Consider the following 14641-nt stretch of genomic DNA (forward strand, 5'->3'; position numbering starts at 1 on the left):
TTTTGCTGGGTATTATTAAAATATTTGTTGCATAAGAATATATATAAAATGCATAAATTTTGCATATGCACATATTATTTTTTGCATATGCAAATTTTATGAATTTTGCATAATTTTGCAATTTATTCAATTTCAATTGATATGTCATATGTTTCGATCTCAAAATTTGACATGAATCGGACCAAAAATAGGGGTTGCCTAAAATTCCGCTGTCTAGTCATTTCATAAGAATGAAAGACGATTCCCCCGCAAAAAAGGCGTATGTACATGAGCAGCAAGGCGGTAAACGAAAGTTTGTAGGCCAAGACTCCGATGGAAAGAACAGGTGAAATGTGACATCGAAGCCCGTGGTATTCCCTTAAACTGGAAAGATATTGCAAGAAATCAGGGGAGGTGGAAATCAATTCTTAGTTCGGCTTATGGGACAAATGTTCTGTACGCAAGCAGAGCCACCTAAGTAAGTAAGTAATTTGTTAAAAGACAATTTCGATTAATATCCTTTGTAAAGATATTATCGGACAAAGAGTACCCGGAAGAGTACCAAAAAGCCTCCCAACTACAGAAAATCATACAAAGGCCTTCCATCTACAAAAGTACATCAAAAGGACTTTTATCTATAGATGACCATCGAAAGGCCTTCCATTTATAGAAAATCGCTAAAAGGTCTTCCATCAAAAGGCCGTCCATCTATAGAGGACCATCAAAGGCCTCCAATCTACAAAAGATCAGCAAAAGGCCTGCATCTATAGGAGACCATCAAATGGCCTGCAAACTATAAAGGACCATCAAAAAACCTGTCATCCTTCAGTCTAACGTCCTGCCATCTAGTGCATCATCAAAATTCCTATCATCTATAGAAAACCACCTAAAGGCCTGAATTCTACGGAAGGTCTACCAACTATTAAAAATCATCAAAAGGCCAGCCACATATAACGGACCATGTATATTCCTGCCATCTATGCAGGAACATCAAAGGGCCTGTTATCTATGGATTACCTTTTAAATGGCCATCAGAAGTCCGGTCATCTATATACATATGTAGGACCACTAACATTGGTCCCATATTTTATAAGAGTCGCCAAGGGGGGTCTGCTTTCATATAGGAACATCCAACGATAGTCCCCTCTTTTACGGTGGTCTCCTATCCTATAGGATCCATCTACGGATGGGAACCACCTACGTTGGTCTCCTATTCTATGGGAACCACCTATGGTGATCTCCTATTCTATGGGAACCACCTTCGGTGATCTACTATTCTATGGGAACCACCTTCGGTGATATCCTATTCTATAGGAGCCACTTTCGGTAATCTCCTATTCTATAAGAGCCACCTTCGGGTCCGTCTGTCTTTCTGTCTGTCTGTCAGTGTGTCTGGCTGGCTGGTGCGCACGATAACTATCCAAAGGATCAGCCGATTCCGTCCAAAATGGGGTCTTCGTAATACTTGGTCCAAGCTTAGTTTAAGTTCGATGATGGGTCGTGGGTACTTCTCCCACACAAGTTCAAAATGTTCGCAAAAATTATGCGCACGATAACTCTCGAAGGCAGTAATCGATATATATGTCAATTCCTTCGGCTAACTTCCACACAAAATTTCAGAAATGTGCAGATCCATTTTGACGACTACGATACAAGCTTTTTTAAGTTAAAGGCCATACTCCCTGAGAAAATAACCAGAAAGCAATAAAAAACCGTACGGCCGCTCTCGAACGGTTCAGCCGATTCTAAAATTTGACCTTTGTAATATTTTGTCTAAATTTTAAGTTCGATGATGGGCCATATCAGTTAACTCCTTCAGGTGCCTCCGCAACAAAAGTTTAAAATTTTTCGCAGATATTATGCGCACGATAACTCTTGAGGGCAGTTACCCATTTGGTCCATACTTTGCACATCGTAAATGTTCTACCAGACATAGATGAGGTTCCAATATGGACTCTAGCGGTCTACTACTTCGGGCAATTCCCACACAAAATTTCGGAAAAGTGCAGTTGAGAGCTGGACCTGAATCCCTTTGATTTTTGTTGTAACAACTTGTATTCGCTGGCCCCATTACGACTGTAAAAGTTTTTTCAGGGAATGGTGCATGCTTCCTGTGAAAATAACCAGGAAGCTGTAAAACCCCCCTATTGCCACCGTATGTAGTGACTGGCGCGCACGATAACTCTCGAATGGATTAGCCGATTCGTTCCAAAATTTGGACTACGTAATATCGGTCCGCTCTCACGGATACCTTTCCCGCAAAAGCCAACAAATTTTCAGTAAAATGGTAAGCACGATTACTCTCGTGAATGCCACCGTGGTACAATTGTATGCACGACTGCCTTACACGCAGAAGATCATGTGTTCGATTCCCAGGCCAGCCAAGAGTTTTAGCTACGGGCGACAAAACCGAAATCACCCAGTACGATTTGCCTTCGCTGACATCTTTGCCTGGCTTCAATAGCGAGTTCACTCGGTCCATTTTCCAGACTTCAGTCACGATGTGGGTGGCTAGTGGCACGTTGAGAACTTTCATAAGATACACAACTCCTGAATCATCTAGCAGTTACAGCGTTATCATGATGATACCGTAGGGATCTATGGCCTCGATGCGCACCTACGTACCTGTGAAAATAACCAGGAAGCTGTAAAACCCCCCTACTGCCACCGTATGTAGTGACTGGCGCGCACGATAACTCTCGTATGGATTAGCCGATTCGTTCCAAAATTTGGACTACGTAATATCGGTCCGCTCTCACGGATACCTTTCCCGCAAAAGCCAACAAACTTTCAGTAAAATGGTAAGCACGATTACTCTCGTGAATGCCACCGTGGTACAATTGTATGCACGACTGCCTTACACGCAGAAGATCATGTGTTCGATTCCCAGGCCAGCCAAGAGTTTTAGCTACGGGCGACAAAACCGAAATCACCCAGTACGATTTGCCTTCGCTGACATCTTTGCCTGGCTTCAATAGCGAGTTCACTCGGTCCATTTTCCAGACTTCAGTCACGATGTAGGTGTCTAGTGGCACGTTGAGAACTTTCATAAGATACACAACTCCTGAATCATCTAGCTGTTACAGCATCAGCATGATGATACTAAGCCATTTATTCCGACTGCAATGTTGCTATTCTTCAAATGATCTAACCAATTGTTCCGGCAGACCTCGCCGACCAACCTGTTAATTTCCAGCTCCGTGTCTCTGGGGTTACTAGGATTGGCTCGACAAAACTCATCACGCTCATTTGCTAGTTCCGCCACCTCTGCTGGGAAATTTGACTTCACTTTGAGTATTTCACCAAAATGTATATAGCGAGAGGCTGCAGCTGGGAAGATGTTCGGGAACATAATTTTTGCTAGGCGACCATCAGAAGGGTTGGACAGTTCTCTGAAGTGGTTATTGGTTAACTTTCTGAAAATAGGTCAATTGGCTTTCTTACGATTGATGAAAGTACTGCGTTCAGAGGTTATGAAACCGGCGGTCTGCCATAGAGACGATGGGTTGTCAAGATACGTCTTTAGTCAGACCCGATGGTTACGTCTTCATTGATCTTGCAAAACGTTGAGCTATTTATTTTTATTACCTAGGACCGAATGACACAACTCAAAATGTACATTAAATTTGAGAAGAACCAGTCGGTTGCGACCTTCCAAAGGAAAGGTAATGTTGAGACTATAACATGGGGATGTATAGATTAAGCAGCTCTACCTCGAAGTTCCTCACCTGGTACCCCTATAAATTCTATGTAGGGTCATTAGAGCTAGGCTTAAGCGAGACAGGTGTGTATTGAAGGGAATGGTGCAACGGCAAAGCTAGTCCCCCACCTCCGTTTTGGTGTGATCCTTCCTCAGTAAGTTGTAATAACCACAATGCTGTACGCTGCAGTGAACAATTTAATTCCATTAAGGCTGTTTTTCAAGGATTGGAATAGCAACGGGAGGGAACTCCCATGGAGTGTATTATTCTGATGACGATGGCTCACTGCCGGCTTTGTTTCGCAGCAGGCAACAACATGGTCCCTGTCGTAGTGTGTCCTGAGAAACCCCTTAGATGCATATCCTGGTGACATCTATTGCAATTGAGTGTGGTGGATGTTATTATCCGCCGTCACAACACGGACCAAGAGAACCGGGGGAGGCCATCCGGGTATGCTGCTCCCAACGCAGAAAGGCGATATAAATGCGAACATAAGTATGCACACTGAGGTGACTGTCACTGGAACGCTGATGTAGTGTGGTTCCGGATCAAACCGGCGCTGAACAACCCGCCGACTGATGCATTCAGTCCCCACCTTTTCCCAATCGAGTTCTTACATGAGTAGAGTGCTATTAAACATCTTTTCGTTTGCTTCCCAACGTTCTTTTTTATCGCAGCTGACAGTCCATAATTGTACCATGGCATCTGCCATCTGAAGAGTCGCGTACGTTAGGGTTGGACAGGATGTCCAGTTTTGGTTGCACAAAATTATCGAGCGAAAGCTTTTAAGAGCAATACCAGTTCTGTTTTCGCTGATTTTACTCCACTCTGCATGAGTTCCGAGATTGGAGGCTGGAATTTGCCAGCAATCGACAACATGTAGTTGTCAATTTTAGTGCCCTGATTGTCCAATTCCATCAGTATATTATTGATCAGAAGTATATTGTGGTGGTGCACTTGTGGTGTATCTCTTTTGGGTCATTACCTCAAGAAGTATGGATTTGGCTATGATATGCATATTTTTTACATGAACATCCTCTATGGGAATAAGATTATTAAAGATTATTTGGAGAACATTCCGTTGACCACAAAAATGTGAATTTTGTATAGATTTTTAACAACACTCATTGACTGAAACAAACGTGAATTTTATCAAGATTTTTAAAATCACCCATAGACCACAAAAACGTCGATTTTAAAGATTTTTAGAGCCTTGGGTCATCGGAGCTTTTTGGTTGCCGAGCCCCTGAAAAATACCCAACTTTCTTCCCTGCCAAGGGCTACATCAATTTATCTGCTTGTACTCAGTTACCCTGTTTTAAAATAGCCTAATCAATTCTAGAACCCTCTGCTTAATATATCCTTTCTTGGGAAATTCACAACCCTCCCTCATCTTTATATTTATTATTAAATATTTTTACCTCTCCTGCTGTTGTGTGTTTGTTTCCTTTGTAGTCAGGTCACGCCTTATGACTTTTTGCATAAAAACAATTTTTGTTCTATGAACTTTTTTTTTGCAAAAAGTAATAATTAAAATGAAAAGGAAATAGGAAACAAAAAGTAGCTTGGCTTAAAATATGCATAAAGCATACTTAAAGGCTTAATTAATAATTCTCTATAGTGCATATTTCCGGTTGGAGCTTAGTGACCGCTGCTGTTTGCTGTTGTTATTCATCTACCTTTTAGGTTGGATGTTGGCTGAGGGTGGTGGTCAACAAACTTTTTGTACCTCAATAAACAGCTTACACGAAATTTTTGTAGATATTTTTTTTTGTTGTTTCTTCTCTTTTTTAGCTTTTGCATAGAGTGTTAAGAGATTAACACTTTTTTCCAGGAGGTAATGTGGTTTAGTTGTTGGGTAGAGTTTTGTTTGGTTCCCTAAATTGTAGTTTGGTTTTTGCTTTGCACTTTTTTGTGATTGTAAGGATGGAGATATTTGCCAAACATGATTTTGTAAGGTTGCGAAATTTTTGCCATAATAATTGCACAAAATTGCAGGTTATAAAATGAAACCATAATGCTCATGGGGTTTTACGTGCCAACATTTAAATTAATAATACTGAAGGTTCACTTCATAGGAGATAGATGGATATGAAGCACAAGTTATGATTGGTTTTAATGTGAACAAGTAAAAAGTCGCTTGTACCCTCCACCATAAGATAGTCTAAATTAAAATGGAATAATTAGTTTCCTTTCACAATTTTAGGTGGAAAATTTTTTCGGCCACGGATACCCCAAATGCCTAAATTATGTAATCTAATCTAAAAAAAAGTATTCAGCCAGGTGAAAGGTACCACCTTCTGGGCTATATCAAAATGTGGACCTATCATTACAGTTTTTGGTGGAAAAGTTTTATAACTGCAAGGGACAACAAAAGTCAAATTACGGGTAGTTTCGTCAAACAGTGTAGTTAAGACCCTCAGAATATCAAAAATCAGTAAGTATCGTTATATGGGAGCTATACCGAAACATGGACCTATGTTGACAAAGAACCTCAAATGTCAAGGTACAGCTAGTTCGGTTAAAAATTGTAGCTAAAATCCTCAAAATACCGAAAATCGGGAGGTACCGTTATATGGGGACTATAAATTAACAATAACCCATGCTGACGATTTTTAGTAAAGAAGCTTCGTGGCCACCGTGAGCCTCAAATGTCAGATTACAGCCAAATCCTCAAGATACCAAAAATCGAGAGGTACCGTTATATGGGGGCTATACCAAAACGTGGACCGATGTTAACGATTTTGGTGGAGAACTTTTGTGACAGCTGAGAAGCTTAAGTGTCCAATTACAGCTAGTTCGGCTAAAAATGTTAGCTAAAATCACCAAAATACCAAAAATCGGGAGGTACAGTTACATTGGGGCTATACCAAGACATGGACCAATGTTAACGATTTTTAATGGAGAAGTTTAGTGGTCACTGAGAACATGAAATGTCAAATTACAGCTAGTTCAGTTAAAAATTTTAGCTAAAATCCGCAAGATACCAAAAATCATGAGGTACCGTTATATGGGGACTATACCAAAACCAGGACCTATGCTGACGATTTTTAGTGTAGAACTTTCGTGACCACTGAGAACCTCAAATATCAAATTACAGCTAGTTCGGCTCAAAATTGTAACTAAAATCGTCAAAATATCGAAAATCGGGAGGTACCGTTATAGGGGAGCTATACCAAAACATGGATCTATCTCGAAAATTTTTAGTGAAGAAGTTATGTGACCGCTAAGAACCTCAAATGTCAAATTAAAGGTAGTTCCGTATTACAATTTAGCTAAGAATTTCAAAATACCGAAAACCGGGAGGTACATTTATATGGGGGCTATACCAAAACATGGACCAAAGTTGACGATTTTTAGTGAAGAAGTTTAGGGACCACTGAGAACCTCAAATGTCAAATTACAGGTAGTTCAGTTAAAAATTGTAACTAAAATCGTCAAAATAACGAAAATCGGGAGGTACCGTTATATGTGGATTATATCAAAACCAGGACCTATGCTGACGTTTTTTTGGTGGAGAACTTTCGTGACCACTGAGAACCTCAAATATCAAATTACAGCTAGTTCGGCTTAAAATTTTAGCTAAAATCCTCAATATACCAAAAATCGGGAGGTACCGTTATATGGGGGCTATACCAAAACATAGACCAATGTTGACGATTTTTGGTGGAGAAGTTTCGTGGTCACTGAGAACCGCAAATGTCAAATTACAGCTGGTTCGGTTAAAAATTGTAGCAAAAATCCCCAAAATACCAAAAATTGGGAGGTACCGTTATATGGGGGCTATATAAACATGGACCAATGTTAACGATTTTAGGTGGAGAACTTTCGTGACCGCTGAGAACATTAAACGTCAAATTACTGCTTGTTCGATTAAAAATTTTAGCTAAAATCCTCAAAAATACCGAAAATCTGCAGATAGCTTTATATCGGGGCTATACCAAGACATGAGTCTATGCCCATAATTTATGGAATGTAAGTTTGTTGGTTATTACTTACTTTCTTAGCTGGCCCATAACAGAACATTTGTTCTATAGGCCGAACTTAGAAAATATCTCAATTTCACTCTGTCTATTGCTTCTCTTTCTGGAATACCGCGCCTTGTCATCTCTTCATCCACTTGTTTGCGCCATCTATTATTTGGCCTTCTAATTCTGCGTGCACAGCCACGTGGCTCGAGTTTATACGCCTTTTTAGCGGGTTCATCATCGCTCATTGTTATATGTGGCCTAGCCAACGCAATCACTGCATCTCGATACGTTTAACGATATTGATGTCGTTGTATAGCAGATACAGCTCGTGGTTCATGCGACGTCGATATTCACCGTCAACGCAGATTCGGGGCCATACATCAGCACGGGTAGTATCAGTGTTTTGTAAAGCGTTATTTTTGTTTGACGAGTTGTGGCTTTGTTTTTGAAGTGCTTACTTAAGCCAAGGTAGCATCTGTTGGCCAATATTCTTCTTCTTTTATTTCACAACTGATGTCGTTTGTTGTGTTTACGGCGGTGCCGAGGTATACGAAGTCTTTTACTACCTCAAAATTATAGGAACCAACATCAACAGTTGGTCCGATCTCAATGGGCGCATTTCGCGTCGACACCATCAACTTGGTCTTCTCGCCGTTTACCACCAGACCCACTTTAGCAGATTCTCCTTCGACCTTCATAAAGGTATCGGTTACTTCTTGTCCCATGTTATTTTTATCATCAGCATAAGCAAGTAACATGTGGCTATTGGTGTAAATTGTGCCATTTCTTTTGACATTTGCATCCCGTATTACCTTTTCCAGCAAAATGTTGAATAGGTCACACGAAAGGCTGCCTCCTTGCCTGAAACCTCTTTTGGTACAAAACTCTTCGAAGAGGTTCTTTCCTATTTTAACTGAAGATCTTGTGTCAGTTAGAGTCATTTCACAAAGCCGAATGAGCTCTGCGGGGATACCAAATTCAGACATGACTTGGAATATCCTTGAACGTAGCGGGGTGTCGAAGGCTGCTTTATAATCGACAAAAAGGTGGTAGGTGTCGATCTGCATCTCTTGGGTCTTCTCCAGGATTTGCCGCAAGGTAAATATCTGGTCAATGGTTGACTTGCCAGGTCTAAAGCCGCATTGGTATGGTCCAATTATTTCGTTGACCATGGGCTTTAGTCATTTGCACAATATCCCACACACCATCTTGTAGGCGATAGGGTGAAGACTTATGCCCCTATAGTTGGAGCATAAAGTCTTATCTCCTTTCTTATGGACGGGGCAGGTTGGGTACGCGTTCTTCCTGCCAAATGGAGCTAACTAGCTGATGCATACACCTTATCAGCATGTCGCCTCCGGTTTTAAACAGCTCGGTTGGTAGGCCATCAGCTCCTGCTGCCTTATTATTCTTCAGCCGGTTTATTGCTGTCTTTACCTCATCTTGGCCGGGTGGTATACATTCAATACCATGTTCTGGGATTGGATCTGTGGTATCTTCGTCGACTTCGCTACTATTGGATACCAACTGTTTGGAAAAATGCTCTTTCCATATTCTGAGCACACTATCTGTATCAGTTACCAAATTACCTTGCTGGTCTCTACAGGAGGATGTGCCTATACCAAAGCCATCAGTTTGATGCTTTACTCTTTGGTAGAATTTTTGGACTTCATTCTGGCTCCTGTACATCTCGATTTTTTCACACTCCCGCTTTTCCATCTCTCTCTTTTTCCTGCGGAAAAGACGTTTCTCCTCTCTTCTTTTTTCCCATCTCTCTCTTTTTCCTGCGGAAAAGACGTTTCTCCTCTCTCCTTTTTTCCCCGATATCCCTCTCGTGCGCTACGCGTTGCTACGGATTGTAAGGTAGCCCTATATGCCGCATTTTTCTATTCGGTAGCAGCACGACACTCCTGATCATACCATGGATTCCTTGGTGGAGGTCTCTGGTATCCAAGTATGGATTTTGCGGCTACTTGCATGGAGTGGGCAATACTTTGCCATTGCGCTGATACATTATCGGGATGAGGAGTGCTTTGATTAAGCAATTGGGTTAGTTGAGTGGAATATGCTGTGGCTATCTGTTGTGATTGCAGCTTACCGATGTCTAACTTTCGTGTTGTTTCTGTTCGTACTTTGTTTGTTACGTTTAACCGGATGCGTACCTTTGCTGCAACTAGGTAGTGGTCCGAGTCTATGTTTGCTCCTCGGAACGAGTGCACGTCCAACACGCTCGTTGAATGTCTTCCATCTATCACAACGTGATCAATTTGTTTTCTTGTTTTCTGATCTGGAGACAACCAGGTGTCCTTATGGATGTCGAGATGTTTAAATCTGGTACTGCTAACTACAATGTTTTTTGCCGCTGCGAAGTCTATCAACCTCATGCCATTGTCAGATGTTTCATTGTGGAGACTGAATTTTCCGACTGTTGGGCCAAAGATGTTTTCCTTTACAATTTTAGCATTAAAGTCGCCTAGAATAATTTTAATGTCATGGACAGGACAACGGTCATATGTTTGTTCTAAGCGCTCATAAAATATATCTTTGGTCTGTTCGTCCTTGTCTTCAGTGGGAGCATGAGCGCAAATAAAGCTGATGTTGAAGAATTTTGTTTTTTTTTTTCGTAGCAAGTTATTCATTTTGTAGCAAGTTATTTATTCACGTGTGTGAAGCTGGAGACCAGATGTTTTAACCTCCGACCAACTACATATCCGCAACCAAACTCATCCTTTATGTCATGGCAGCTATAATACAGTGCGTCACCTTTAGGTGTTGTTGTGACGCCTTTCCCAATCCATCGTATTTCCTGTATGGCAGTAATATCGGCCTTGTACTTTTCAAGTACGACTGCACCTTCTCTATAAAGAGTGCGAACATTCCATGTGCAGAATCGCAGATCATGGTCCTTAAAACGTTTGCGGGGTTCGTCAACTTTGGAGGGGGTTGTTTTTCTTTTATTTCGTTTTTTCATAGTATGCTGTTTTTTCTAGGGGAGGGTTACTAGCCCGACGCCCAAACCCAAGTTTTTAACGTTCTTATGGGAGAACGCGCGGCACATGTTAGCTCACTACCTTCAACGGGTGTTAAAGACAGTTCCCCAGGTGACACCACGGGGAGGTCAGTGTCCACTTGAGATGAAAGAGGGACCAAGATAAATCCTGGGCTTTGCCATGTTAAAACCGGTCAGGACCGTTGCTTGGTATCTTCCATCCCCTACGTGACCACTGAGACCCTCAAATATCAAATTACAGCTAGTTCGGTTAAAAATTGTAGCTAAAATCCTCAAAATACCAAAAATCGGGAGGTACCGTTATATGGCGGATAAACCAAATCATAGACCAATGGTTACGATTTTTAGTGGAGAACTTTCGTGACCACTGAGAAACTCAAATGTTAAATTAGACCTAGTTCGGTTAAAAATTGTATCTAAAATCCTCAAAATACCAAAAATCGGGAGGTGCCGTTATAATGGGGTTATACCAAAACATGTGACCTATCTTGACGATTTCTAGTGGAGAAGTTTAGTGACCGCTAAGAACTTCAAGTGTCAAATGACAGCTAGTTCGGTTAAAAAATGTAGCTAAAATCCTCCAAATGCCGAAAATCGGGAGGTACCGTTATATGGGGCTATACCAAACTTTCGTGACCACTCAGAACCTCAAATATCAAATTACATCTGGTTCGGTTCAAAATTGTGGCTAAAATCCCCAAAATACCAAAAATCGGGAGATACAGTTATATGGATGCTGTACCAAAATATGGACCAATGTTGAAGATTTTTAGTAAAGAAATTTCGTGGCCACTGAGAACCTCAATGTCAAATTACAGCCAGATCGGTTGAAAATTGTAACTAAAATCCTCAAAATACCAAAAGTCGGGAGGTACCGATATATGGTGGCTATACCAAAACATTGACCAATGTTAACGATTTTTGGTGGAGAACTTCCGAGACCGTTGAGAACATTAAACGTCAAATTACTACTTGTTCGGTTAAAAATTGTAGCTAAAATCCTCAAAATACCGCAAATCTGCAGATAGCGTTTTATCTGGGCTATACCAAAACATGAATCTATGCCCATAATTTTTGGAACGTAAGTTTGTTGCTCATTAGGAACCCTAAATGACAAATTATAGCTAATTCGGTTTGAAAATGCGACTAAAAACGTCAATATACCAGAAATCGGGCAGTACCGTTATATGGGGGCTATACCAAAACATGGACCGATATAGCCCATCGTCAAACTTGACCTGGAATCCCACTACCAAATAGGACTTGAAATTTTTGTAATTGATCCTAGTTTAATACAAAAAAATTAAGAAAATCGAAGGGGTCAATCATTGTTAAAAATAGATTTTAAAATTTTTAATCGCGAAAATTGCATCCAGGCCTACTGTGCAAAAATTTGTTTCTATTTTTTATTAGATAGCTGATAAAACAGCAAAAAATACATACATACATGCCTGGATTTTTGTTATATGTAAATATGAAATAAAAAGTATTTTATATTAATTTCATTTTGATTAAAAGTTGGCTGTCACTAATTTCGAAAATAGATCCAATACGTCGCAACCAGAAGTAAGCAGCTTCTTCGAAACCAATTGGCAATTTTCTGTAATTGGATAATCCACTCCTCTTTACTCAGCAGACAAAAGTGGTTGTCATTAGAAATTCAAATCAATTTATTTTCATTTAATTTCCATCAAGTATTTGAACAAACACGAATTATTTTCTAAAATAAGATCTGTTAAATGTCCTTGAAATTGTTGTAGCCACCGACGATTGTTGTAAAAACAAGATTTGGGAAAAGAAATTGAAAATATTTGTATTTTCCAGACATCAACATCATCATCAGCATGGCCAAAGAAAACGATGAAAATCAATCAAAATGATAAAAGATTCGCAGGAATAAAAAACTTGATGCGAAAATAAAACGGAAGGTGCCGATGCAAATAAACACAGTAACAACAAGTGTTCAACAACTTTTGGCAATACTTGGATTGAAATACAACATTCAATTTAAATGTACAATTTTTTACCTTATTTACTTAAAAATTGTGATGATTTGTAAGCAAACCCCCTTTACCATTCCAAGGGAAAAACAAAATGTAAAACCCTACTGAGAAGCTTTGAGAAAACACTTTGAAGGGTTTGCTTCGAATTTCCCATGGTGTAGGAGGTAGAAAAGGTGGTCTTTTGTTAAAGAAAATTGAATTCAGTTCTTCTTCGTGCAACAGCGGCCAAGTTGTCTCTTCAAGTTCATCAGCAACATAATCATCATCTGCAAGGCGAACATCTATCTACCTTGGCAAGATCTACCTCAGCTGAGCTAAAGAGCTCCAGTTTTCTTTTCTTTTTCTTTTCGCTGTGGGTAGCAGTTGTTTAAGAAAAGCAATTTACGTGCAAAATAACTCAAGTGTCATGCAAATTTTGGTTGCCAGCCCCGCCGAAAAAAAATAAAAACTGAATACAATTTGCCGAGATTGAGGTAGAAGCTATTTCTTTGGTGTTATCGCCAGCATCGTTTTAATGCAGTAGTCTACCCACAACTTAACAATTCCCTTTTTGAATTTATTTGGTATTTCGTTTTTACATTCACAATATTTTTTATTTTTTTTTTTAATTTTTTGTTAAACTTACCGGCATAGTTTGACTACCGTGCAGATTGGTGATGGCTGATTGAGCCTCTTGTTGCGAACTAAATTTCACAAAAGCACAACCTGTAAAGATATGAAAAAAAGGAGGAGATAGAAATAAATACCACATTAAACAACAACATTAACCAAAATGAGTTTTAAATGTAGACGGGCAGACATTTGAAAATAATTGAAAAAAACACTCCTGAAATAAAAACAAAAAAGTTACTGCCACCGATACCAATCATTAATGTATGCAATAGAGCTTAACGTACGGCAAGGTTTTTTTTTGCCGATTTTATAAATTCTGTATAATCAATTTTTTGTTTTCGCCGTCCATAATGGCTAAATGTGATATACAAAGCATTAAATTTCAATTAAATATGGTCAGTTGGAAATTCCATGACGAGTTTAATTTTCAACGAAGGTAGAATGAAAATTATCAGCTTATATAAGTCCCGGTACACATTAGAATAATTTCATGAAATAAATTTCATTGAAATATGCGCTCTGTGATCGATTTTCCCACTTGCTGTAGTATGGAAATCGATCTATTGAACAAATATTTCAATGATATTTATTTCATGAATTTACTCTAGTTTGGATCGGGACTTATTATAAAAGCTGATAATTTTGATTCTATCTTCGTTGAAAATTAAAGAAATTGTATACTACAACGACGACTAAATACCAAATTTCAGCCATTTTGGTGGATATTGAAGCCAAAACCCTCAACATACCGACAATTGGGAGTGACCTTTCTATGGGAGCTATATAAAGACGTGGAGCAATAACGACAAATTTCAGGTGCAAATTTTTATACCTCCAGCGAAGACTAAATACCAAAACACCGACTAAATACCTATGGGGGCTATATGAAGACTTTGACATATACCGACAAATTTACGGTGGATAGCTTTATATCCCCAACGAAGACTAAATACCAAATTTAAGACATTTCTGTGGGATATTGAGCCACAACCTTAAAAACACCGAGATTCGGGAGGTACCGTTCAATGGGGGCTATATCAAAATGTGCACCGATATTTTCAATACCAAACATCCTAGGAGTAGTAAAAACGTATATACCGATTTATAAAGCCTGTCTTTAAAATAGCGAACTGTATCTTGACGGACGGTCAGACTGACATAGCTATATCAACTTTATGCTGATCAAGAATATATATTTCTATATGTTACAAATGGAATGAAAAATGTATTTATACCAGTGTTTATCACCACTGGGCTCGCGAGCCGTGTCTGTGTGAACACACACAATCTCAATTGTGGTGAGTTTGAACGTTGCTCCCATCACCGATAATTTCCTTTTTCTTAGCAATGAATTAACGCACACGA

The 14641-nt window shown here is 39.6% G+C and overlaps 1 protein-coding gene across 9 annotated transcripts in view; it reads right to left on the minus strand.

Moving 5' to 3' along the window:
• Window positions 1-14641, minus strand: part of bru3 (CUGBP Elav-like family member bruno 3) — a 1231558-nt gene that overhangs the window by 329799 nt on the left and 887118 nt on the right. For all 9 annotated transcript variants that reach the window (XM_073980083.1, XM_073980081.1, XM_073980079.1 and 6 more), the window contains one exon: window positions 13290-13369. In XM_073980083.1, the coding sequence (XP_073836184.1) occupies window positions 13290-13369 (80 nt within the window). The remainder of the gene's footprint in view (window positions 1-13289; window positions 13370-14641) is intronic.

This window comes from Musca autumnalis, unplaced genomic scaffold (genome assembly GCF_047663935.1).
Source record: "Musca autumnalis isolate F117 unplaced genomic scaffold, ASM4766393v1 scaffold_4, whole genome shotgun sequence".
Classification (NCBI taxonomy): Eukaryota; Metazoa; Arthropoda; class Insecta; order Diptera; family Muscidae; genus Musca; species Musca autumnalis.